General features: G+C 34.2%; 2 protein-coding genes and 1 pseudogene across 3 annotated transcripts; 2 read left to right on the top strand and 1 right to left on the bottom strand.

The window, feature by feature from the left end:
• Positions 1–9,393: 9,393 nt before the first annotated feature.
• On the bottom strand, positions 9,394–11,895 carry LOC118052569 (UPF0481 protein At3g47200-like). The gene is made up of 4 exons (XM_073408383.1): positions 11,743–11,895; positions 10,916–11,154; positions 10,251–10,638; positions 9,394–10,084 (listed from the first exon to the last, which is right to left on the bottom strand). The coding sequence occupies exons 2-4, from the start codon at positions 11,138–11,140 to the stop codon at positions 9,537–9,539; spliced, it is 1,161 nt and encodes a 386-aa protein (XP_073264484.1). The 5' UTR covers positions 11,141–11,154; positions 11,743–11,895; the 3' UTR covers positions 9,394–9,536.
• Positions 11,896–16,511: 4,616 nt separating this feature from the next.
• Positions 16,512–27,266, top strand: LOC140955386 (uncharacterized). Of its 2 annotated transcripts, XM_073408049.1 has the most exons (9): positions 16,512–17,288; positions 18,956–19,064; positions 20,250–20,358; positions 24,605–24,670; positions 24,949–25,500; positions 25,617–25,740; positions 26,005–26,334; positions 26,418–26,528; positions 26,619–27,266. In XM_073408049.1, exons 5-9 carry the CDS (start codon positions 24,950–24,952, stop codon positions 27,111–27,113), a joined length of 1,611 nt encoding a protein of 536 aa, XP_073264150.1. In that variant the 5' UTR covers positions 16,512–17,288; positions 18,956–19,064; positions 20,250–20,358; positions 24,605–24,670; position 24,949; the 3' UTR covers positions 27,114–27,266. The 2 variants fall into 2 exon arrangements, with proteins under 2 accessions (XP_073264150.1, XP_073264151.1); XM_073408050.1 differs by lacking the exon at positions 16,512–17,288 and having other exon boundaries at positions 18,097–19,064.
• On the top strand, positions 20,809–23,384 carry LOC140955344 (uncharacterized; annotated as a pseudogene).
• Positions 27,267–27,372: the final 106 nt, after the last annotated feature.

Consider the following 27,372-nt stretch of genomic DNA (forward strand, 5'->3'; position numbering starts at 1 on the left):
ACCTTCAGCATCAAGCTCGTCAGCCGTGAAGTAGAGGTAATCAGTTGCATGTATCCTCCCCACTAAATGCTCCATAGTTTTATGCTCAATGTCCTGGGGTACATATGCCTCATTTAATACCTTTTGCAAGGCATTTCGATGCGGCTCAGAGCTGAGTATCAAGGACATAAGGGAGATCCGAGCTGGAGTCTTTTTTAGTTGATCCACTATGCAATATTCGCTATGCTTGATCAACTTCAAAAATTCATTTGATTCCTCTTCCGTTACTGGCTTATTAACTTCTGGTGCTTTGTCCAGATCTACCACTTCTTTACCCTTTTCCTTCCTCCATTCTTCAGGCGTAAAGCAACGACCACTTCTGGTCAAACCACTTATCTCCGTCTGGAACAAAGGAAGAGGAGCTCGAACGTTGGAGGCATACCCATAATTGTACGGCATGGCATTGTATTCTCTTTTGTGCAGGACGGTTTAACCAAGATCAGCCTTGGGGGGCCCATTAGCAGTCTGTTGAACCCTGCAAACTCCTGCCATCTGATCTTGACCTTCCGTCATACTTACTTCACACCTGCTCTCCATTGGTTCAATCCTTAATTGTCCCATCCTCAACATTTTAGCAATCTTTTTCGCAAAACTCGGTGCAATCCTCAATGTGATGTCCTTCTCTTCCATGGAACTCACAGTAGTCCCCCCTCTCCAATTGGCTTACCTCCTTCACCGCTAGAAATCCTGATTGTACTAACATGTCGTACAACCTTTTCATCGGCACCTTCAACACCTTGCATTGATTTCCCACTTCGATCATGCCTATTCCGCCACTGTTTGGAACATGTTTAGGCAATGGGTTTGAATTAACATTGGGCTTGTCTTCGAAGGATACCCATCCTAACTTAATAAGCTCCAATAACCTCTTCTTTGAATGCATAGCAGGTTTCAATCCCATGCCCAGGATTACCCCCGTGGTACTCGCAAGTCAAATCGGGCTTGTACCAAATTGGGAATGGTGGTTGTAGCGGTAGTGTAGGGATAGGAGCTACTTGCCCAATGCTTAAAAGTTTGGCATACATGTCCTTCAAAGGGCATGGGTAATGGTGGCAATTGTTCTGAGGTGTATCCTGAGTGGGGTCTTTGGTAGTGATTTTTGATAGTTTGGTTGGTTATTTGTTCGGTTAGGTGAAAAAGATTGGTTAAAGTTTATGCGTGGGGATTGAGAGGTAGGTGCTTGTGGGCTGTGGAAATTTACTTTCTTGCCTTTATATCCGCCTTCCAAATTGTTAACGTCCCCTTCTCTTTTCCTTCCCATAAAACCTTTCTTCTCTAAAGGCTCCGCTATGCGCCCTGCTTTAATTCCTTGCTCGATTCTTTCCGCCACACGTACAACATCATAGAAATGTTGAGATGAGCTACCCATTAAATGCTCATAGTAAGGTGCCTTGAATGTATTGGCGAACAAAGTCACCATCTCCGTTTCTATCAAAGGGGGTTGCACGTGCGTGGCCTCGTCCCTCCATCTTTGTGCATAAGCCCTCACTGACTCTTGGCTTCTCTTTTCCATCGACATGAGGCTTGTTCGATCTGGAGCAATTTCCAAATTGAACTTGTATTGCTTTAGGAAAGCCTCCACTAAGTCCTTCCATTTCTTAATCTTGACATTATCCAGCCTCATGTACCAACTTAGCGCAGATCCCGATAGACTGTCTTGAAAAAAGTAGATCATTAACTTATCGTCATGAATTACTTCAGCCATCTTGTTGCAATAAGATCGAAGGTGAGTGTTTGGGCATTCCAACCCAGTATACCTTATAAACTCTGGTATCCTAAAATCTTTTGGTACCGTGAGGTTAGGTACCAAGCATATTTCCGACGTTCGCAGGGGGTCAAACCAATCATTTCCCTCGACTGCTCTTAACCTTTCTTCTAATGCTGATATCTTGTCATCATTCACAAAACCCGTGGACCTATTATCGGAAGGCCCCTCGGCTGTTAAATCTACAGTGATATGAGCTTGAGGGGGCTGAATGGGAATAACAGGTGTAAAGTGCTGCCCCGTTGCTGAATCTGCCCCCATATTCTGAGATACCCCCGGGACAGGGGCCGACGGTGCTCCTATAGGTGGTTGGGTAGATGTTCCCTCCCATTCTTGGCTTTTAAAAGTTGCTCAAGCAGATTGGTCAACCGGGAAACTTCATTTTTCACGGATTCCAACTCGGTCTGGTAGTGTGACTCTAACTGAGCTCTTTCTTCGTTTTCCATTCTTGATCTGGACCGGGTTTGGTGGACTCTGGATGTGGGACCTATGTTTCACGATCTGGAGATGCATGCATAGATGTATGAGAAAAATGTATGATTGTGATGGATGCATGCATGTTTTATTGTGAACGAAAAATAACCATCCCATTATAAGCATTCTCTTGTCACATTGCTTTGATAGAAGTTCTGCCTTTCGAGTCGTTTTGCTAGAATCATGTTCACCAAGAGACAGATTTTGCATAAGAAGATGGGTCAACGCCCTTTTCATTAATGCTTGGATAAAAATACATTTAAAAAAAATACAACATGCTAATCTCTTTCCTCCATAAACTCCTTAGCCAAAGGTAAGAAAGCAAAGCCGCGGTTCTCAATCTTCCCTAAAAAGGCATCGGTTTCGACTAGGCTTCGGCGATAGCGAATGATGTCTCCTCCCACATTCCGTGCATTGATTCTAATAATTCGAGCATGTGCAGCAGCTTCATCCATTTTGCTCATCGGTTTTTGGTCATTTTTTCTATGAGCAACATGTTTGTTCTGTTCAAAGCAATGTTGTTGGCCGTCGATTCGATCCTTGTGCTTTTCCGTTGCTACTAGCTTCTCATCCAAATACTTCAACTTTTCGCGTTCTTTGTCGAGCTTTATCCTTGCAACTTTTATCTCACTCCTCTTGGCTGCTAACTCCGCTTTAACATCCTCGAATCCTCCCCTTTTGCTTTCCAACTCTATATATTTCTTATTCAAATCCTTATACCTCCTAATCCTATCCATTAGTTCGAATTGCATTTGCACAAATTTTTTCTTGGTAATATTTTGCACTTTCTTGGCAATCGCTAAAGTCCATCTCCATTGCTTCAAGTTCAGAACAACTTTGCATCCAATCCAAACTCAACCCTTTAAGCTCATTCTCACTCCTTTCCCTAGCAATCTTCTCCTCAACCAACTTTAACTCAAGCTTGGTTATTTTCGCATCTCTAGACTGTATTTGCTCATCTAGAAATGTTCTCCTTTTATCCTCTTCTAACATCATTCCTTCCAACGTCGCCTTGTCCTTTCTGCTCTTGCTCAACTCTATTCTTAGTTTGTCCACTTTGCCTTCTCAATTCACTGTTAACCCTCTTTCTTTTGAGGGGTTCCTCTATGGTTTGAGGAGATTTGACTTCTACACGAGGCATGGCTGAAGCAGCTAAATCATCTTCAATATTAACCTCTTTTCCCTTAATAGGCTCCTCTATAGCGCAAGGCATGGCTGAAGCAGCTGAGGCTCTCCATTTTACATATCCTTCGCTCACACTTGGATCTCTCAAACCTTCTATTTCCACCAACACTAGATGCTTCCAATCTTGTTTGATGATCTCCAAAACTTCTTTTGCCATGGGATCTTTGAACAGACCAAAGAATTGAGCAATTCCCATAGTTCTGGGAACAAACTGTATGCCCCCGAATTGTCTTACCACTAAAGTCGGAGCATAACTCACATAACCCGTAATCCCCACCAATGGTACCCAATGCCTTTGTCCACAACTCATTAGGACCTTCGTTGTTGTTACCCATGGTGCTCTCCATTTAAAATCGCTATTAGGTAATCCTTCCAATTTATCAACCCAACCCTGGTTGTCTAGATCTCCCCATTCTTCTTCTTCCACAATCTTTAGGGGTTTTTGAGTGAACCACCAAAAATTATTGAAAACAGGTTTCTTTGTTTCGATATGGCTCACCATCCAAATATACAACAGTTGCGTGCAGCATCTCATTGCTCCTTTTCCAGCTTTTCTACAATGGTTAAGTGTCAAAAATGTTTCGGCTAAGATAGCAACCACTGGATTGATCTGTGTGTTCTCATACTCCACATAAGCAGCGGCGGCCTCCAAGCTTACTAAACCAGTCTGACTTGGGAACAACACAAGGCCAAATATACCTAAGGCAATCAATCTCTCTTTTTCTTACTTCTGACTCCTTTTCCAACTCTAGCATCCTCCATTTCAAACCGGTGCCATTCTTTTCCAGAAACTTTTCCAAGTTGGAGATTCTGAGCAGTTTTGACAGCTCGGGGATGATCTTGTCGGATCTCAAAGGAGAATAAATCCGATACAGGTCATTCGGAAACTCGGTCAACAATCCATATTCCTCAATCGTGGGGCACAAGTCCACGCTTCCAAAGGAGAAACATCGGTATTCTGGATCCCAAAAATGAACTAAGGCTCGCACAGCTGGGCTTAAAACTTCTACCTTTGCGATTTCCATCAAACGTCCGTATTTCCTAAAAAATGCATCTTTATCCACATTCTGAAAATGAGTCGTTAACTTGTTCACCTCATTCAATATGCAATTCAGGTTCTTGATTGGCGACATCTTCTTAGCATCGCTTCTAAGGCAGTCTCCTTCAATCAATTGTGACAGTTCAGAATTCTTTCCATACTCTATGGAAGGTTTGGTGATGGTCATTTCGTTCACAAATCCTGCAATTCAAAATGCATGGGGGGTTAGTCTTGTTTCGATGCAAAAGATTTATATCGGAACATACACCCTAAGGATAGGTTCTAGTTCTTTTACGTGAGACATAGGGTAGGTTTATTACTAGGTCTCTAAAAGAGGGTCTCTTGCTGTTCCAGTGATCACCCTCGTAAAGGCGATATGGAGGTCCAGCAGATAGTGGGATGGCACGTGTACCAATCACTATCAGTCTAAACACTCAGCAAAGAGTTGGGGTTTACACAAACTTAAGCCTTGACTCAAGTCATAAGGCAAGCTGCTAGTCCCCCACTTAAACTTAGAGTTACATGTGTGTGCCCTCCAAAACATAATAATAATAATAAAGTGATGCATGACTATGGCATGTATTATAGAATGTAAAGATATATGCTAAAGCTTTTAAACAAAACATCATAAGAAACCAATAACATATAACATAAACAAACAAACAAAAACAAACAAATCAAGCTTAGTCCTAACATCCCCAGTGGAGTCGCCATTCTGTCACACCCCGTACAAAAAATTTATAAAGGCACGACATCGGCTGGCGATTTTCGTTGTGTTCTAAGGATTTGGTTCTTTGGAGTCGCCACCTAGTATTTGGTCACTAGGAACCCTAACTGGTCTTTCAGAAATTCTAAGGCAAGGGACTGGTTGCGTAAAGGGAAGGTACTAGCACCCCTAATACGCCCTACCTAAGGTAAGCTGCTTGGTGTTTGGTTTGCTCTATAGTCTATGGTGTTGGTGTTTTCTAATCCCGTCAACTCGTAAATCGCAAGGAAAAGAGAATAAAAAGAACGAAGAAAATTTCACAATTCCTAAAAAAAAATTACTTTTCACGGCTCGTAAACCGTGGAGAAAAAAATAATTTTGAAATATTCTCGATTGCAGCCAAAGCTTCTTTCAAACATGTGCGTTGATTTATTACTCCCGATAATATTTTGGATGTTCGTCCTTTTAAGGATTTCTTCATCCAAACATTAGCGGTGAACAATAATCACAACTTCTCCTCCCAAAATAAGATTTTTTATAGTTTTTTTGGAATATTGGCCAATACCCTTTGGAGTTTTACAAACGGGTTGTAAAATCCACAAATGCAAAAATGATTTTTGTGTTTAAGAAATCTATGCGAAAACACATTTTCAAAGCTTCCAATATTTTTTTTTTTTTATAAAAAGAACATTCAAAACATGCTAGTGTATTGGCCGTATGCATGAAAACAAAACATTTTTTTTTTTTTTACGAAAACAGGTGTTTTTTAAATACTGAAATTATATCCCCATAGTATAAAAAAAACAAATCAATATATACCAAGAACAACAATATATTTTTTTTTACTTTTCAAATTTTTTTATTTTTTTATATTTTTTTTTTTAGAAAAAAAAAAACATATATACACACACATGCATAATATAATAATATAATAATATAATATAATATATTAAATGGGCTGGGCCGGCCCAACATTGTTCATTCAACTTTTCTTAAACTATAGTCTTAGATTCTATTTTATAAAATTGATCATTAATTTAATTTCAAAATATGTAGAAACACTTTTAATTTGAAAAATCATGCAAAAGGTAAGTAAATCTCAACATATAAGTTGAATCAAGTTATCCTGTACATTTTCCTTAAAATTTATTTTTTCTTCTCTAAAAGCATAATTTTACTATCTAAACTCTTTGTTGAATTCCTGACACCCCAAACCCTTTCTTTAATTACTCAAAACTTGTCATGTTACTCACCTTTTTTTTATCTGTGGGTTTTTAAGTAATTTTCATAAAAAAATGACAAGAGCTTTATTTTCTTTTCTTGGTTGGCTGCTTCTTTTTTTTTTTGTACTGCTGGCAGCTTATAAGGAGAGCTTTATGATTTAATAATTAATTTGGCCCTTGAAGAAATTTCTAGACACTCATTTGTGCTATTTTTATCTATTAATTGTACTTGAAAAAAAATAATTCTTATTGACCTCCAAAAATTCTGAAACTCTAACCTAAATAAAAACAATATTTTATAAGATTTCATGTAAACTTTTAACTTAATCTATGACTATATTGAAAGTTACATGTTATAGTATAAAACTAGACGAATTATGATTTTTTATCAAACTTATTAATATATTTTTCCGGTAATATTGTTGATTTTAAATCAATACTTACAGTACAATTATTTCTTAAATTTTTTTTTCATTATAATTCCTTGAAATTATTTTCTCATCCTCAGTACATATTTACTTCAGACTTTTCATACAATATTAATTTAATTAATCGTTTACTTTTCTAACCAAGGTTTATAACAATCTAAATTAATTAATATGCATTTAATTAACAGTCAACGACCCTAACCTTCAAGTTGCAATACATTGAGAGTTCTAGGGTTGGATTCAAGAAAGGAACAATATCCTTGAAGGCTGAAGGAAATAAATTTTGTGTGTGTGTGCTAAGTTATATAAATTTTCAAGAAGGGACTGGGTTGTTAAAAGCAAATTTTAATTTAAAAAAATTTAAGAATCATGCCTCGATATTTTATGAGCTTGTGAGCCAAAATCTATTTTTCATGACAAGATGAAAATTCTAAATCACTTCAATGCAACTTCTCTATGTAAAACAAATATATTAACACAAATATATAAAAACACAAGAGCCTGAACATCTGTAGAATCCAAGTCTCAAAATCAAGGCACATAGAAAAATTATCTTATTATCAAAAGAAAATGACCGAGAATCTAGATCATAGGCAGAATAATTTTGGAGATAAACGAAAATCAGTCCACAATTATATGGAAGTTGTGAAATAACGCAATTTTGTATACTATTATCCTCCAAACGTCCTCCTATTGCATTTCCTTGAAGCTCCAGTTAAAACGTTGGTTAAAGTAATTAGAGCAAAATAAATGATGTAAAGAAAAAGAAATATAGTGAAGAATATAGTTATAAGTCTTGGTAGGTGGGGCGATAAGATGCCATTTAATATATTTGGCATTTCCTTGCTAGGGATATTTCTTCCAAACTTTTGGATGACCATGAGAGAAATAATATAGGTAAAGTCAAAGAAGATTTTAAGAAATTTATTTGTTGTGACATGTGACATTTACGCTGTTTCACACCCGACATTAGATTGGTTGATTCATAATTGCAGGAAGGACGTCGAATAATTATAGAGGGGACCGATCAACAAGTTCCCCCTTTTTATTTAGTTTTTTTAAAAAAAACATATTTTCATTGCAAGTTTTCTCTATTTATTTGTCGCATGTGTATTACATCCCAGCGATCATTCACTATTTTAAAAAAAATAATAATTTATCTAATAAATATGAAAAGACAAGAAACTCTTATAATTAAACAAACAATGTAATAGTCTACTCAAGGAACATGCCTGTAGAGAACCCAAAACATATACTTGATAATTTTTATTATGGTAGTTATAAAGATCTATATATTCATCTTCATGTAATTATACATGAAATTATAATTTTTAGATTCAAACAGATAAGATGATGGAGTTGTTAAATTAATAATTTAAAATTTAATCTAGACCAGATTTTAATTTAAATTAATTTTATCACTAACTTAAATAAATTTGAACAATTAAACAATCTAGTAGTTAATCTAGTAATTCGTTTGATGAGGCAAAACATTTCCCAAAACCAAGAATTTGACAAATCGAAGGAGAATCTTGCTTAGCAATGTGAAGTTGACAATTGCTTGGTCTCCGGCCCTTTTATGATCTCTGGAGAGATGAATAAATTATGGAGGGCCTTTTTTATTCCCCGGCAATGTTGTTGATTTTAAAGCCGCGCTTACAATACAATTCTTTCTTAAATTTTCTTTTCATTATAATTCCTTGGAACTGTTTTCTCATACTCAGTACATATTTATTTCAAATTTTTCATACAATATTAATTTAATTAATCGTTTATTTTTTTTCATAAGGGTTTACAACAATCTAAATTAATATGCATTTAATTAACAGTCAACAACCCTAACCTTCAAGTTGCAAAACATTGAAAGGAACACTATCCTTGAAGGCTGAAGGACATAAATTTTCTCTGTGTATGTGCTCAGTTATATAAGGCCCAAGAAACCAGATTTTACGCAGGGTTAATTGTAGAGGAAAGTGAAGGCAAATATTGTTTCTGACAATATTTGTCTAGAAGCAAAATATGGTTTCATTTGCAGGCAAATATATTTTTAATTCATAATCCTGCCCATTATGTCGATGAGACTCAGTTTCGATACTTAATAAAGCCTTGCTCGTTTACAGTTCCGTTGTTCTCATCCTCTGTAGAATGATGTTTTGTCTTATCTGACAAATTATACAGAGATTGTATTACACATATAAAGAGTGGCCTTAGCAAGGATGGATCGTGACCTTATAGGAACTGTGATTCCCAGGTTAGTGTAGCTCTTGGGATTTTAGCCCAGATCATTGAGAAAATTAAAACTGGCCAAGTGGGCTAGCTGTTGCCATCTAAATTTATAAGGCGCAATCTTTGCCCAAAAAAAAATCCTCAACCCTGCTTAAAATCAGGGTTCAAGTGGAGGCCTGGGCCTTTTATCATTTAGCAGTATTGTTTCTGACATGACTTCCCACGAAGCGAATGAAAAGAAAACAAAAGAAAGAAAGAAAATATTAGAAGAAAAGAAATATAAAATAAAAGGAATAAAGGGTGCATCATGACCTTATAGGGACAGTGATTCCCAGGATAGAGTGGCGTTTTTTAAATTCCCAAGTTGTATTGCCTTAGGAGGGAGATTAATTTATGATTGTAAGTACATTGCAATCATAAAAAGAAATAAAAGTACAAATGGGTTAAATATTTATGGCAATTGAAGGATAGAGCACACTGTTTGTATGACAGTGAGAATAAGAAGAAAAGTAGCGGCAAAAACAGAGATGCCAGTCCATGGATTGTTGAAATAAACCTGCTTCAAGGTTGCCATCCACTTGTGCCTACGCTTTCTGCAATATGACTTCAAATCTTCGCCGACACCCGAAAGAAAACCATCAGTAACGACAGCATTTTCTTGGTCAAGATTGTAAAGAAGATTTGACACTGCTTCGTCACTGTTTAGCATATTTTTCAAATTCCCTTTACGAGTAAGTACTTCCACATCATTAGGAGACCTGACGAGGCAGCTGATGAAAGTAATATAGTTACTTATGAAAGTATCCATATACCTATAATGGCATTGCTCAAAGGCCTGTAGATTTCTGAATAAAATTTCTGTGCTGTCTTCTATTTTTAGCTGTGGAATTTCCAGAATCCCATTACTGAATGTTATGTCTAATAATGAGCCTTTTTTTGGATTCTTAAACGTCATGCCAGATTGATGGAGCTCCGTTGCGGTTGGTGCGCCAAAAGAAGCTATTTCTTTCGGTGGACGGCGCTATTCCTTTGGCTGCTGACACTTTCTTAGGAAGTCAACGAAATGCAGGACTCTAGAGGAATTCATTATTTGCGAACTGCCATCTTTTACCCAGTCAACCCACGGTACTTCTAATAACCCACGAGTAAGCTCAGTAAGGGGTACAATTCTCAGGATTGGCAGCTACACTGGATAGCTCCAAAAACTTCTCGAGGATGAAGAATGGAAGCTGATTTTCAAGCAAGCACATATCAAACACTACGTTAGAGAACTTATATGGACGATAGAAAATGTGGTCAAGACGTGCGCTGCAATAAAGCTCGCTCATGTACTTCCAGTTCAGTAAGACCATAATAATGAAGACAGCATCCAGTAAGATCATTGTTGCGAAGTCTTTCCTACTAAGACTAATGGTCTCTGCATAACAATCACGTAATGCTGCTTCATTCTCCTTGATAACATAAACTAAGTCCTCCACACTTACTAATAAATTCTGTCCGAGAAACTGCTGCAGGTGTTGGTGGGAGAAACCACTGGTGGTGGCTTTGAAACACTTAAAGGGGATAAAACATGAAGTTTTATTTTAAGAACAAGAAGCTTACAAATACAACAAAAGCTTACAATACACACCCTCTCTTTTTCTCTAGTGTTTCTCTCTATTTTCTCCACACAGAATAACATAAGCTGAGCACTCTATTTATACACGAATTCAAAACAAGAAAATTCAACCTTCAAGTGTGAAGGCGGCTGGTCGGCAATAGCTGGTGGCTGGCTGGGCGGTGGTTGCCTTTCTTGACCTTCTAGATTGATTTTAGGTTCAACAGCAGTTACATTATTTTGTGGTCTTCCATAGCTTTTAGATTTTCCTTACCATGGTGAAGAGGGCCTATTGAGACTACTCGAGGTGTATATGCCTTTTCATTTAACTTCCGCAATCGTTCGGGGACTCTATAGATGCAGCGTACCGGGGAGAAAGCCTTCTTGATCTTCAATTGCTCCCTCAAAGAATTGGCTAACTCATTGACATCAAGTGAAACTTCATCGCTCTGATCCATTATCTGTGATTGAACTGATACAATCGCTGGTGTTTAGAAACAGCACGTATATGCCAACACTAAGTCATGAAAAAAATATATTCTGAAAACAACCACAATAATAGTTTGCATGAAATCAATCTTAATTTGTGGTTATTTCTATCTGTGTTAGTTTTCAAGGGGTTTCTAGTGACGAGCTTTTTACTCATGTTTTATTATGGAATGCAAAGTAGTGGTGTCTTGCTGTAAAATAAAAGGGTAAACTTCAATTATTTTCCTTGTAATAGATTCATTAATATTCTACTTCTACTCCTACTCTTATAGTTTTCATAAAATCCTGTTAATATTAATTACTCTTAACTATGAAATATCTAATTCTTTTTAATTTTGGTTTTTCAGTTTTTTAGGTTTCGGATTTTTGTTGTAAGATACTACGACATGCATAAAGACTTGAGAGGAAATAATAAGAGAAAAATTAATATATATATATATATATATATATATATATATATATATATATATATATATATATATATAATATGAAAAGCATCAGATTATCACACAGTTATTTAGTAGTAAATAAACTATCATGATAGAAGTGAAAACATTGAATAGAAACTTACAGGCAGTTGTTGAAGTTTTGCTCGTTGTCAACCTGCCTTCAGCGTCCAAAAAGATCTGCCAAGAATGGTACTAGACTCTCCCTATTTAATATGAAAATTCCAAAATGTTCTATTGCTCCTTTACAATTGCTACAATGGCAAGCAAAGGATAAGATTCCCAAACACTTGTGTGAATCAAGGTTGTCAAAAACTTTTTTTGACAGAAACATTATAATTATGAATCAGCGCTAGATAAGTAATAAAAACTAAAGGTATGATTGAACAAATATTTCATGACAGAAAAAAAAAAGTTGTGTTGGTGATAAAAAACTTAGAGACTGAACAAAATGATTTGTAGCAATCTACAGTGTTTTGTGAGGAAATATATAGTGTTTTGGCTATATAATTTAGCTTTTTTGTTAATAAAAAGCAAAAAAAAATTACAAAGTTAAATTCTCTACCAACTTAATATTAAAAAAAAAACCAACAAAGATAATTTTGGAAGGAAAAAAACCTATGAGGAAAAATATTGTAGCAATTAACAATGTTTTGTGAAGAAAACTATAGTGCTTTCCTCAATAAAATAAAATAAAAAACCATTTAGAGAAATATTGTAGCAATTCACAGTGTTTTGTGAGAAAGACTACAACATGTTCCTAATATAATTTAGCTTTATTGTAATTATAATTTTTAACCAACTCAATATTCAAAAAAAAAATTGACAAAGATAATTTTTTTAAAAAATCATATGGGAAAACATTGCAACAATTTACAATGTTTTAAAGAAAAAACAATTACTAAGCTAAATTCTTAATCAACTCAATATTTTAAAAAAAATTCGACAGAGAAAATTTTAGAAAAAAAAAAACAAAACAAACACCAAAAAAAGGGAAAACAAATCATGTTGGAAATACTATAGCAATTCACATTATTTTGTGATGAAAGCTACGGTGTTTCTCCACGTGATTTAGCCTTATTTATAATGACTTGTAATTGTAATTCTCAAACAACTCAATATTAAAAAATAAAACTGACAAAGATAATTTGAAAAAAATTATAAGAAAAAAAACCATGTGGAAAGACATTGTAGCAATCCACAATGTTTTTTGAGAAAAGTTACAGTGTTTTTCCCATATGATTAAGCTTTATTACAAAGTTAATTTCTAACCAACTCAATATTAAAAAAAAAATTGACGAAGATAATTTAAAAAAATATATTATAAAAAATAAAACACAAAACAAACTGGAAAAAAAACAATGTAAGAAAAAATTGTATCAATCCATAGTGTTTTGTGAGGAAAAACTTGTATTTACTTATAATTACAATTCTTAACCAGCTTAATATTTAAAAAATAAAATTTACAAAGATAATTTTAGAAAAAAACATAACAAAAACATTAAAAAAAAATTATGTAAAAAAAAACACAATAGCAATCCACAATAGAATTCTTACTGATTTGATCTTTCTGTTCAAATTCAAGTACGGCATTTTCAGCAAGCAGAAGAGTACTAGTACTATACTATCTTGAAGAGCACATTGCTTAATCTATAGAACTCTTGTCAACATATTAGAATTTCAGGCTTAAAGTCTTAGATTAGAATAAATGTTAAAAATTACAGGGAATATTCAGCAATATAATATATATTCTCAGCCCTCTCAAACGAGGTTTTTTTTTCTTTTTTTAATATTTTTGTATTTCATTTTAGCTATTGGCTTTATGGCCTTTTCAATATACTCTTGATAATTATCCCAAAAAAAGTACAGGATATAGCAAATGCATCAAAGGTGGTCGAAGCATTTTCTACAGTGGCTTTAAAGCATTTCAATTAAAATGGTTCGCACGTTAACAATATTCTATTATAAACCTCGTTTGAAGTATAGCATAAAGCAAACACTCATGGCACATTATAGAGCATAATTTATTAAAAAACTTCTTGATGCTTTTTCGTTGAGAAATACAGCAGGTAAATTTAAGAAGCTAACAATGACTAGATAGTGAGGTACACAGAGTGGAAGTCATACGAAACAATTGAGATAGCATAATCAAACAACTTGAACGATCGAACACGCTGTCTGTATGATTGGAGTATGACTAGAACAGCAGCTGCTGCAACAGAGATTATAGTCCATGGATTACGGAAATACTTCTGTTTCAAGAATGCCTTCCATTTGTGTCCCCGCTTTCGGTAGTACTTGTTCAGATCTTCGAAGATCTAGAATTCAACTACACCAGAAAAGTAGAAATTTTCGACGTTGATAAGATTTTCCATTGAAATATTGCGGAAAAGGATTGAAATCCATGTATTTATTGAATCATTTCTCAATCTCTAAATAATATTGACTTTCTCCCATGGATGTAGGCGGTTTTGCCGAACCACATAAAATATTGTGTCTCAGTGTGCTTTCCCTCCGATGAGCAAATTATCCGTTCATCACCGGTCGCGGAAATCCCCATCAGAAACTGCATGCATCGTTATCAGAGATCAAAGCTTGTGATGCACCCATAAAACGAAAACCCGTTAATTGAACTCCGTTACAAAGCAAGCCTTTCCTGATATCCTGATAATTAACACCTTCACTTATCACTCCTACTAAGCTATTCTCCATCCATGCAAGCTCTTCTGGATCATGTGTTATAACGAGTGAAGGCACTGGTTGAACAACTGGGATCGCATTAATAATATTATCTTGTATGACAAGGGCTACGTTTATATGCTCTGTTTGAGTAACAGGGTATGCATTGCTTTGGAGTTGACGAGTGCTAGCTGAATCACTGCTGATTTATAATAACTTCTGCAGTCGCACTCCCTGACTGCTACTGATACACGCTGAACATGCTTTTTTATCGGAATCCGATGCTGGGAATTTGTATGTTTCCCCAGTTGAAACAAAGCCAAACCATATTCCATTAAGCTTTCCAAGGCGATCCTGTTGTTCAGAATCTGTTTGCATAGTAACAAAGCCAGACCTCCAGTTTCTTCTGTTGTGTCGTCGTGAAATGTACATAACAATTACTACACCATATTTGTTAAAAGTTCTGCGGAGGGTTTGATAATCTAACCAAGAGTAAAATCTGAGACAGTGGTGTATTAGGCAAGGTTGATGGTGAAAGGGTAGTGGTTTGGTTGAATTTCGATGCTGTAAGTGTTTTAGTAGGAAAGGCTGGTTCTTTAGGTGTTATAGAGGAAACGAGATGGTTGCATATTATTTTCCTTAGGAGGGGGATTAATTTATTATGCAACAAGATCAGGAAAACAAAGAAACGAAAAAGATCTGTTATTACTCAGGATTTTAATTACATTGCAATCATAAGGCGGGGAAACAGTACAAAGGGATTAAATATTTAAACTTGACTCATAACACATCATCAGCTTATACTTTCTAGAAGTGGGTGGGTGCAATTGTGAAAGAAAGAGGCAACCGCCAATATTAAAGAATGCAATAGCCATTAATGAAGGAGGTGCAGTATTAGAACAAAAATGAAGAAAATACAAGGGGTGATGTAATCAATAAGGTTTCTTAGTGTTTTGTTTTCCTATTATCAGGCATGTGGTTTGGGAGTTTAGATGTGTGGATTGATCAAGAGATTAAAGAGTGTTAGAGAGAGCATTGTAATCTTGAGTATTGTTTGAAAGAATTCTGAATTTAGTGTTTGTTTGTGTGTATTTGTCTCTCATGGAGGTGCACAGCTAGTAACCTCAATCATCCACTCCACCCAACTATGGTATCAAAGCCTAAGAAGCAAAAATAGAAGGTGTTGATTTTTTACCCTGAAATAATAATGTTTGAAAGTGTATTCTGAATGCATCATTGAAAAGTACTCAAGAAAAAAATTATAATGAGGCAAAAATCAGCCCAAATAGAGTCTAGATGAGCTTCTTGAAGTTTCACCGTGAAAAGTCATCTTCATTAAAAAATACAATCTGAAAAAACCAGAACGATCAATGTTCTGAAATTACAAAACAACCATATAATTTTCATAAATGTCAGAATGCACACTAAATATTTCAAAGCCACCCAAAATTTTCATAATTTTCATAACAATTCCTCATGTTTCTCAAATGTAATAAACACCCCAAAAATTTAAAAAATTACAAAATAACCCAAGAAGTTCTAAAGTTCTTAGCGATTGCTACTCTTCCATAACCAATAGACCAAATATTAGTCTACATTACCTCATTTTAGCAAATCTTGTGAGACATAATGATTGAAAAATAATATTTATTTCATTTAATTTTGAGTGCTTAAAGATGTAACTTTATTTGATAGTTATTCTCAAAAGAAAAACGAAAAACGAAAAAGCAAATTTCATTTATTTTTGAAGAGTAAAATACGTGTCATCACAGATATTTCTAAACACGAAGCATTAATTATAAAAAGTATTACGCGGCCTATTTTCAATTGTCTACTTGCATACAATTACAAGTATGCGAGACAAAGTTCGGCCTATTTTCTTTAATAGAAGTTGTGCAAAACAAGAAAGAAAATCTTCATCTCCCAAACTTGTGCATACAATTACATGATATACAATTACATGTTCCCTTCTATTTTTACAGTTTCTTTTCTTTCAATATTCCTGAACTTTGTCTGCTTTTCTTTGGTGGGTCTCTAGGTATTGCAAAGAAACAAATTTTCTCTTCCATTGATGTCTCTTTTAATAATCATTATTTTTCTTTATCTTTTTATTCATAGTTGTTTTGATTTTCTTACTGTTTTGGTTTATGGTTTGTGTTTTTATAAGGTAAAAGAAGGAATTATTTTGGTTTCAAGAGAGGGCAACACTACTAGAAAGAGGGGCAATTAGCAACGGAATTTAGCAACGGATAATTCCGTTGCTAAATTCAGTATCAGATTTGCAACGGATTACACATATATTAGTTTTTTAATATCAGCAACGGATTTTAGCAACGGAAAATCCGTTGCAAAATTTACGTTGAATTTAGCAACGGATTTTCCGTTGCTAAGTAAAAAATAATTAATTAAATTTTAATATAAAACCAAATTTACGAAGACCGTTGATAACATTTCCAAGGATAAAATCTCAACCGTTTATTCTTTGCTGGCTTTGGTAAATCGATCCGCACCAACTTCTCCCCCCACACCGAGATGCAAACAGATCGAGACCAAATGAACAAAACCAACAGGTGAAAATTAATGATCTTCCACTCTTCCACTCTTCCAGTCGATCTCCTTCGTCCCTAAGAACATCGATCCATAAGTGTAGAAAAATCACCCTCTCTTCATCGATTTGATTTTCCTTTTTCCCAAACATTTCATCTTCTTCGCGTCTTCAGGATCCCTAATTCTTCTCCTTCATCTGAACAAAATCGAACCAGACCCATCATTATCACCATCGAACATGCTGGTTTAAGGTATCTCATTGTAAACGGGTTGGGTGTTTCACGATTTTCTTCAATAGTTCAGGTAAGTAATTAATGGTTTTTGTTTTTGTTTTTGTTTGTTGCAATTTAACTTGCACTAAAAATTTTTCACCCAACTTTCCCAATCTCAGGTTTTTTTTCTGTCATGTCGAACGATCTCGGTCACCTGTAACTCAAGAACACAGGTAACATTTTTTTTTTTCAATGCTTTGAATAATGGTTTTAGGCTATTAATTCGATAATATAGGTGTTTATGAAATGTTTTTACCATGATCTATAACGTAATTAAGCATGTGTAATTGAAAATTTATCAAAACCCCCAATTTAATTTTTAGGGTTACGGTTCATAAATATTTTGAATGTCCCAGCAGTTGAGCTATAATCATTTTTGCTTCCCTTTGGTTTCTTTTTGCCAGTAGATAGTTGTTTTCCCCCATGAGATACCTTCATATCATCGTGTAAGTGGGATGATTTTTTTCTGTTCAAACTCCTGTTTTGTAAGATCCAATGTTATATCTCCACATTTTCTCATCTCCTTAGGCATATAATTGTCTTTAAACAAAACAAGGCTTTTATCACCTTTGCTCCCATTGTCTCTCGGGTCACAACATAATTTTTTAGAGCAACTAACTTTTCCAGTCAAAGTAGCTTGATAACACTCGAAATAGTGAAAGTTATGAAGGGTTTCAGATTAGAATTTAGGTCTTACAGGTACTGTATTATTGAATTTGATAGCAGTTGATTGGGCATGGTATTCTGACATCAAGATACAACCATGAGTAGTGTTTGTTTTTGTTCATTTAGTAATTTGTGTTCTTAAACCATGAGAGGAGAATGAATTCTATGAATACGCGCGACAAAATATTATAACATTACCATAATCTCTGTCAATACTAGTGCATTAGTGTAGTTCTTCATTATGTTGTTTGATCTTATCTGCTGCTGATCTGATGCCTTTTGTTTTGAAAACGAAGCTGGGTTATGACATAAAGATTGATTGTTGATGATGTTCTTCTATCATAATATCAAACCAAATTCACATGATAATTTTTGAAGTTAAGCAGATTCATAATCAGGTTACTGATTTCTGTGTTTCAGGTTCCTGTTAGATACCTTAGGTTTATTTCATTTGACTGAGTCTACATACCTATGCATTGATTAAGTGGTGTGTATTGATTCTCTTGTATCAAAATTTAAATATGCATATTTAAGTACTGATGTTTAAATGTTCTGTTTTTTGTCTTCCATTTGCTACTTTTAGTTGGATTCTGTTTGTATCCTAATTAGTGGCTTAATGTAGGCACAATCTACTGATTTATCGATAAAGCAAAAAATTAAAAAAATAATTAGGACAAGAAATGGTTTGGATTCTGAAGTGACTGTTTTACTTTAATGGAAAGAAACAAACTATTTCATCACAGATAACGTAAACTTCTTTACATTAAGACAAAAAAACTGTAAAGAATATAGATTTTTTTATTATTATAAGTGATAGTTTTTAATTAGAATGAAATATAATAATATTGTATAATTAGATTACGACAAATTAATGCAAAATATAATGATATTATAAAAGCCTTTAATTTCAGTCATCTTTGCTGTCGTTTCAAGTCTGAACAGAAGAAACCATGGATCATGTTATGAGTCTCAAGTGTTCTGTTTTTAGGTTAGATCTTAGAAGAAAAAAAATTGTTATGAGAAGACAATTGCCATGAAAATATGAAAACTAAACGGTACTTTAACTTGGATATGCTTTCTGTTTTTCATAGTTTAACTTAGATTTGTTTTAAAGACTAGCAATTGATAAAGCTGGATGGGTTTAACATACTGTTTATGTTTTTTATTTTTCCAGCAATATGAATGGCTTAATGGATCACAATATAAATCAATAGAGTTGGTTAAGTCTGATTGGGTTGCAACAAGGAAATCTCCACCTTCGGCCATTGATTATTGGGGCTTTGGTAAGTCTATTTTGCTCCATTTTTTGATGGTTGCTTAATTAGATTATGCTTAATTTGTCTACTGGGCATGCCTATTGTAATCTTTTCAATTACTGAATGTATTGCTGTAAATTAAAGCAATCTTTTCAATTAATGAATGTATTGCTGTATATTAAAGCACAGACGTCAATTGTTTTTCCTTCCATTTCATGTAGTAATAAATAAGAATTGGATTGAATAATTTCAAGATAAAAGAGACCTAAAGCAACGTTTTTTCAGGAAGAAATAAGACCAAACAAGATTCTTGATTTATTGATGCACATGCAACAATTAATAGCACCAGTCTCTTTTGCTTTATTTGTTGAGCCATCAAAGGACACTATCTGTGGGTGATTTTCGTTTTTTCCAAGCTTATATTGGAATTCCCAAAGACTACAGTACTGTGTGGATGTTAATGGGAGCACACGTATAACCAGTTTAATATAGAAATAATAATAATAAGAAGAAGAAAAAAAACAATTCTTGAGTTTTGAGAACCAACATCTATGGACATCAAGCAATTACCAGTCTGCTTGGTCATTAAATTATATGCCATATTCTAATGAGTTAGGTAGGTTTTTTTGTTTTTTTAATAATCAAATCCCCTCTTTTCATGTGCTTTATTTATAAGAGATCTCAAGAACTTGAGTACTCCACATAAAATCAAAAGGGTAAACTGAAGAAAAAGGAAAAAAAAATAAGGTTCCCCATTCAAGAGTTACTAACTAGTGAATTTTATTGCAAGTAATGATTTCCCATTTGAAAAGGAGATGTCTGCTTTTTTCTCCTGCTAAATTCCAACAGATTCCAATTAGCTAGCACATATCTGGAAGACCTTGTCTTCTGGATCATTTCAAGCTTTTTACACAAAGCAAGCATCCGGTCCCTCTGTGCATTTTATTTCCCTTCATGTCTTTCCACCCTTTCAGACGCATCCTTGGAATCAAAACAGGGGCTATTAAATTAAATGAAAATTTTCAGGTTATATCTAAAATGAAAAAATATTTGTTATGAGAAGACAAGTACCAAACAAATATTAAAATTTCATTCTTTAACTTGTATATGCTTTTTGCTTTTCATAGTTTAACTTGGATTTGTTTTAAAAACTAGAAATTGTTATAACTTGATGGGTGTAACATACTGTTTATGTTTTTTTTATTTTTCCAGCAATATGAATGGCTTATTGGATCACAATATAATCCAATAGAGTTGGCTAAATCTAATTGGGTTGCAATAAGAAAACCTCCACCTTGTGCCATTGATTCTTGGGGATTAGGTAAGTTCTATTTTGCTCCATTTTTACATGGTTGCTTAATTATATCGTGCATGATTTTTCTGTTGGGCATGCCTATTGTAATGTTTTCAAGTAGTTGGAACTCTGCCTTTCATGTGGTACATATTTTATTTTAAAGGATTGTTTAAGTACTAGTAGTTAAAGAAGTATGCTTATTTCAAAAAATACTTATTAGTGTTGTCATGTTAATTAGATTAACATGGATGATCGATCGTGGATGTATCGTCGTCTTATGGATGGTCGCCTTTGTCCTGAATACATTACCGGTGTTAGAAGATTTATCAATTTTGCATTTTCAATTGATAAAAATATATCTGGGGGAAAAATTAGATGTCCTTGTGTGAGGTGCAAAAATCAAAAGTTTTTAAAGGAGGATGATGTTTGTAAACATCTATTGACAAAAGGTTTTTTACCTTGCTATGAAAATTGGACTGTACATGGGGAGCCTTATGTCGCAGAACCAATATTGGCTGGACCTTCATCGATTATAATGAGTCATGCTGTGAATGATGTTTGTCTAGAGAATCCATATAGGAATCTGGTTATGGATGCAATGGGGGTTGGTGATGCATTCTGTAATGATAATGTGTCTAGTCCTGTGGTAGCTGGAGAAATTCCAAATCCGGAGGCAACTAAATTTTTTAACCTTTTGAAAGCTGCGGAGGAGCCGTTGTGGGATGGGTGTACCAAGCAATCCAAATTATCTGCTTGTGTACAATTGCTCAATATGAAGTCAAATTTAAATTTGACTCAGAATGCCTTCAATAATTTTATTGACTTTACAAAAAGTTGCATGCCTAATGATGAAAATTTGGTTTCAAATTTTTATGATGCCAAGAAATTTATGCGACCACTTGGACTTGGTTATGAGAAATATGATGTGTGTCCTAATTACTGTATGTTGTACTATGGGGTAGATGCAATGAAAATAAATTGTGATTTTTTGTGGAAGTTCACGATACAAACCTAGAAATCCAACTAGTAAAGGTTCCAATAAGGCGGAGAAGCAACTCCGATACTTTCCCTTAACACCAAGGCTTCAGAGACTGTTCATGTCTCCATATCATGCCAAAGATATGACATGGCATCATTTTCATAATTCTGATAATGGGGTTATGGTGCACCCATCTGATGGGGAGGCATGGAAAGAGTTTAATCGTGTCCACTTAAGCTTTGCATCAGATCCGAGAAATATTCGGTTAGGGTTGTGCACTGATGGGTTTTGTCCATTTGACATGTCTTCAAATACATATTCTTGTTGGCCAGTAATTGTAACTGTTTATAATTTGCCTCCGTGGAAGTGCATGACTAGACCATTCATGTTTTTGACAATGATGATTCCTGGGCCAAAGAATCCGGGTAAAAAGCTTGATGTTTTCCTAAGACCTTTGATTGATGAGTTAAAGAATTTGTGGTCTGTTGGTGTTGAAACATATGATGTATACAGAAAGGAAAATTTTCAATTAAGGGCAGCTTTGATGTGGACAATTAGTGACTTTCCAGCATATGGCATGTTATCGGGGTGGAGTACTCATGGAAATCTGTCTTGTCCTTATTGTATGGAGCATAGCAAGGCTTTTAGATTAAAAAATGGAGGGAAAACTACATTTTTTGATTGTCATCGACGATTCTTACCTATGAACCACCCATATAGATTTCAATCTGATAAGTTTTTGAAAGGAGTAATTGAAATGCTCCCTCCTTTACCTCGTCCATCTGGTTTGGAAATGTTAAATGAAGTGTCCATGTATACTGAGGGACATAATGGAGGTTCATCATATAATGATAAAATTCCTGGCTTTGGGGTTAAGCATAATTGGGTGAAGAAGAGCATTTTCTGGGAGCTTCCATATTGGCATACAAATTTGATTCGTCATAATCTTGATGTCATGCATGTTGAGAAAAATGTCTTTGACAATATTTTTTATACAGTTATGGATTGTCCGAATAGAAGCAAGGACAATTTAAAGGCTAGATTGGATATTCAATTGTATTGTCAGAAGCCAAATTTGCATTTGCAACAAGATATGAGTGGTCGGGTTTACAAACCTAAAGGCACTTATTGTCTACACAAGAAACAACAACAAGAAGTCTTGTCATGGATGAAGGAATTATCATTTCCTGATGGTTATGCTTCAAGCATTTCAAGATGTGTGAAAGAGGCACAATGTAAGGTTTCAGGGATGAAGAGTCATGATTGTCATGTCTTCATTCAAAGACTTCTTCCAACCACTTTCCGACCTTACTTACCTAGGCCACTGTGGGAGGCATTAACTGAATTGTCCGTATTTTTTCGAGATATTTGTTCAACAAATTTGAATGCCCAGCACATGGAGTTAATGCAGATGAATATAATTGAAATAATTTGCAAACTTGAAAGGATTTTTCCTCCATCATTCTTTGACTCCATGGAACACTTGACGATACATCTACCTTACGAGGCAAAAGTTGGTGGACCAGTTCAATATCGATGGATGTATCCATTTGAACGGTATGTTTTCATACTATGTTAATTTTATTAACTTTTGATTTTTTAAAAATAAACTAATTGACATAAATGATATAGGTATATGTTTTATCTGAAGAAGAAAGTGACCAATAAAGCTAAAGTTGAGGGTTCCATATGTGAAGCATACTTGATTGATGAAATTACCAATTTTGCATCTCATTATTTTGGTGATGACGTGCAAACAATTTGGAATCGAGTTCCACGGAATGATGATGGTGGCCTTAGAAGTGTAGATGGATGTCTCTCTATTTTTTCCTATCCAGGGAAAAAATTATCCAAAAGATTTTATAGAAGGCAGTTGTCACATGCTGAAATGCAAATTGCGCATAACTATGTGATATTCAATTGTCAAGAACTGAAGCCTTATTTAGAGTAAGTATGAAATATTATTTTGTATTAAATTTATAATAATTTGTTATTAACTTTAACATTTTAAAATTTTAGGCAATGTCGACAAGAGCTAAAGTCACAACAATCACATGCCAGTGATGGTGAAATAGAAAAATTATGTGAAACAATTTTTCCAAATTGGTTAAAAAATAATGTAAGTGTTGTAATAAAATTAATTTATATTTTTATGTCAATTAGCTACTTTAAAAATATTATTAATATCTTTTAAATCATTATTTCTTATGGAGTTAACTATTATGCTAGGTGGAATACCAATCTAATGGAATTGAAAATCAGCTCTTTGGACTTGCTATGGGCCCTTCAACTTCAGTGAAATGTTATAATGGGTATTATGTGAATGGTTTTAAATTTCATACTCAACGTTATGGTCGTTTTAAAAAGACAATGAATAGTGGAGTTTGTGTGAAAGGAAGTTGTTATGATGATGATGAACGTGATTATTATGGAATGCTTAAAGAAGTTGTTCGGCTAAAATACTTGGGGAGTAAGTGCAAGTTATTTATGTTTAAATGTAATTGGTATGATACAAAACGAGGGATTAGAGTGCATCCTTCGAATGGTTTGGTTGAAATCAAGCATACATCTCGACTACACGGAAATGAAGATTTCGTGTTAGCACAACAATGTCAACAAGTCTACTATACATATCCACCTGGTAATAAATCATCTGAATGGTGGACGGTTATTAAGACAACTGCTAGAAGTCGTTATAATGTTGATATGGGTGAATTTATTGAAGATGCAAACAATGTGAGATCATTTGATGTTGATCAATCAGATGAGATTTCTCAACCATCTCTTGTCCTTCCTACTCAAACACTTGATGATCCAAATATACTTGTTGAATCATCTCATTATGAAGAAATCGGGCAACATGAATTGATTCAACTTGACATAAATTGGGGAAACAAAGATGATGAAGTAGAAGAAGATGGTGATGGTGAAGAAGAAGAAGAAGAAGAAGAAGAAGAAGAAGAAGATGATGATGATGATGATGATGAGGATGATTGTTATGGTGGTGATGGTTAGGAGTGATGATAATAATGAGTAGCACAAGTTAATTTTATTTCGTAGTATATGTAATGAATTATCTTTATTATATGTATGGATGATTTCATATTATTTGACAATATTTAGGCTTTCAATGTTTTGTTTTATTATTATTTTATTCAAGTGTGTGGTTATGCATCACATTACATAAATCATTTTCATTGACCTTTGAAACCATTTATAACCTTTCAAGTATCAATCTTTAAATTGTGATTTTGATGTTATATTTTATTTTGTGATTTGTTTTCTTGCTTATAGGTGCTGAAGCGTGAAAGAAAGGGTTTTTCCTACTCAATCTTTTGATTTATAGGACCAAACATTAAGGTAAGCATACTCATAAATTTTGATTTCTGCTTAATTAATTATTTAGAATTTTATCTTTTTTTATTGTTTGTGTTAATTGGCTTATGACAATTTAAACTTCATGGCTGATTTTTGTCATTGCAAAGAATGCTTAATGAAATTGTCTTGATGTTATTTACATATTTGGTTTTGTTGCAGTAATTATTTTATTTGAAGTATAATATTTTTCGGAGTGATGGCTATTATTGTTATGTTGTATATATTCATATGATAATGTATATATTTTTTCTGGTTTTTAGTATGCCTCGACGAGGATCCATATTAGAATCTAGGAGTGACAGGTCCACATCAAGGAGTGACAAGTCCACTTCATCCAAATCATTTCAAACTACATCAAGGCATAATAACAAAGCATCCACAGTTCATCAACCTGTGTATCAGAACACAAATGAGTATTATATACCTCATTTGGGGAGTACACATCCTTCTCAACATGATTATGGGAGGGTTGATGCATATCAATATTGTGAGGGATTTCGTTTTCAGGATTTGCTTCAAACTCAAGGAGGTTTCTCTCGAGATAACCAACTTGTTTATGGAGGACATAATTTATATGGGAGTCATGGGAGAGTTGATGGTGATGATGATGATGTGAACATTAGAGATGCAGATGAGGGAGACGGTAGTAATGTGAGAGGTGTATGTGATGAGGATGAAGATGGTGTTCCATCATATCACGGTTCAACATCTTCTCCATACAATTATGATCAAATTGTGAAAAGGAAGGGTTTTGACACGCCAATGGATCCAATAACAAGAAAAAAAGAGCTTTGTTTGTATGGAACAACAGAGTAAGTTCAACTTTTTAATAACTAACTGATTAAGGTTATATTTTCAGGTATGAAAAAAATTACTTATTATTGTATAATTATTTGTTTAATATAAGTTTGTTATTATGTATTTTCAGGTTCAATAATGCATCATGTGGACGTGCAATTGGAGATATTTTGAGGTCCAATTTTAAGGGAGCATGGCACTCTTGGGAAAAAGTAGATTCCATGTGCAGGGATGAACTTTTTAGAGAGTTTAAGGTAAGAACCAACACTAATTGCCATAATATTCTTTTTAATTTTGATCACTTTAATGTAGCATTATGAAAATTATCAACTGAATAGCTATGACTGATTTGTGTTATAATTTGTTCTTATTTCTTGTTTACTCTTTAATATCATTTAATTTCTTTAGTTATTACATTTTCTTGCAAATTCTGAACAAGATAACACAATATGATTAATTATTTATATAATTTGAAATTTTGTGCACTCTTTTTACTTGGTATATATATTATTTGGTAGAAAAAATATTCCTTTTCTGAGGAAGATGAGTCGATTGTTCGTAATATTTGGGAAGATAAGGCTAGGATAGCTTTGAATCAACAATTGACACGAGCTCGCAAGAATGCCATGGCAAAAGAAAACACAACAAATATTATAGATTGCCTTGATAAAGGTCCTACCTGGATAAACAATGATGATTGGAATCAAATGATCAAAGATGTTTGGTCCACCCCTGAATTTCAAAGGAGGTCTGAATCTGCTAGGAGGAATCGATTATCCCAAACAGATGGCAAAATAAGCACTCATTCTGGAGGAACGGTGTCATTTGCATCATATCGAGCTAACATGGTAAGGATATATTTTTTTTATGCTTAAGATAATGAATTAAAATTTATAAATTTATCTTTTATAATATTTATTAATCTTGAAAGCAAGAGGAAGCTGGTGGAAAAGAACCTCCATGGGATGATGTCTTTTCAGCTTTGCATCAAAGTACCAAGCAGTCTGGTAGCTTCGTCGATAACAAGTCAAAAAAAGTGGTTGTATGTATTTTTATTTGATTATTTCTTAATATAACTCAAGTATTATTTAACATTCAAATTAATTTATTGTTGCATGTATTTTATTTGTAGGAAAATTATAAAATGGAGATGATTTCAAAGTATGGAACTGATCGGGAAAATCATCCTTCATTTGATGGAGCAGCTTGGTGTGCGGCTTCAGGAGGAGTTACAAAGGGTAGGGTATATGGTGCACCTCGTATGCCAAAATCTATAGTTAGTCCAAGCTCTTCATCACATTCCTACTCGGTGGAGTCATCATATCCCAGTTCATCATATCGAGCATTGCAAGAGGAGATAAAGAAAAAAGATGATTTGATTTTTGCAATGAAACGGCAGATGGATTCCATGCAAGAATATCTTGTGAACAATCTTGGATATCATGGCGGGACATCAAATATTGATCAAGGTATGCCATCACCTTTGACTCCATCAATACTGCCACATATGGCTCCTCAGATAATGACATCTATGGGTCCCACATCTCAACCAATTTATCGACCTACACCTCGACCTTTATATCCTGATCAACAATATCATGGTTCGTCTTCGCAACCAGAACCATAATTGTATCTTTTGTTGTTTTTTTTGTATTTGAACTTAATTGTATTAATGCAAGTTTAACTAAATTTTTATAATATGAATATTATTTTTATTCTATTTTTTATTAATTATTGTTAATATTAATTTATGTTGGTTATATATATTCTACAATTTGTAAACTACCCATAAATAAATAAATAAATTAATTAAAAATCATTTTAATAAATAAATAAAAATTAATTTAATAAAAATATAATAATCCAATCACCAACGGATTCTCCGT

This window comes from Populus alba, chromosome 3 (genome assembly GCF_005239225.2).
Source record: "Populus alba chromosome 3, ASM523922v2, whole genome shotgun sequence".
In the NCBI taxonomy this organism is placed as follows: domain Eukaryota; kingdom Viridiplantae; phylum Streptophyta; class Magnoliopsida; order Malpighiales; family Salicaceae; genus Populus; species Populus alba.

Excerpts from the sequence above, each read along its gene's own strand:
- LOC118052569 (XM_073408383.1), bottom strand. The coding sequence starts at position 11,140 with ATGGATCAGAGCGATGAAGTTTCACTTGATGTCAATGAGTTAGCCAAT. Across the intron at positions 10,639-10,915 it reads TGGAAGACCACAAAATAATG|TGTTTCAAAGCCACCACCAG; the intron begins TAACTGCTGTTG and ends ATCCCCTTTAAG. Across the intron at positions 10,085-10,250 it reads AGCTGCCAATCCTGAGAATT|CTTCTTTTGGCGCACCAACC; the intron begins GTACCCCTTACT and ends CGAAAGAAATAG.
- LOC140955386 (XM_073408049.1), top strand. The coding sequence starts at position 24,950 with ATGCCTCGACGAGGATCCATATTAGAATCTAGGAGTGACAGGTCCACA. Across the intron at positions 25,741-26,004 it reads AACTTTTTAGAGAGTTTAAG|AAAAAATATTCCTTTTCTGA; the intron begins GTAAGAACCAAC and ends ATTATTTGGTAG. Across the intron at positions 26,335-26,417 it reads CATCATATCGAGCTAACATG|CAAGAGGAAGCTGGTGGAAA; the intron begins GTAAGGATATAT and ends TAATCTTGAAAG.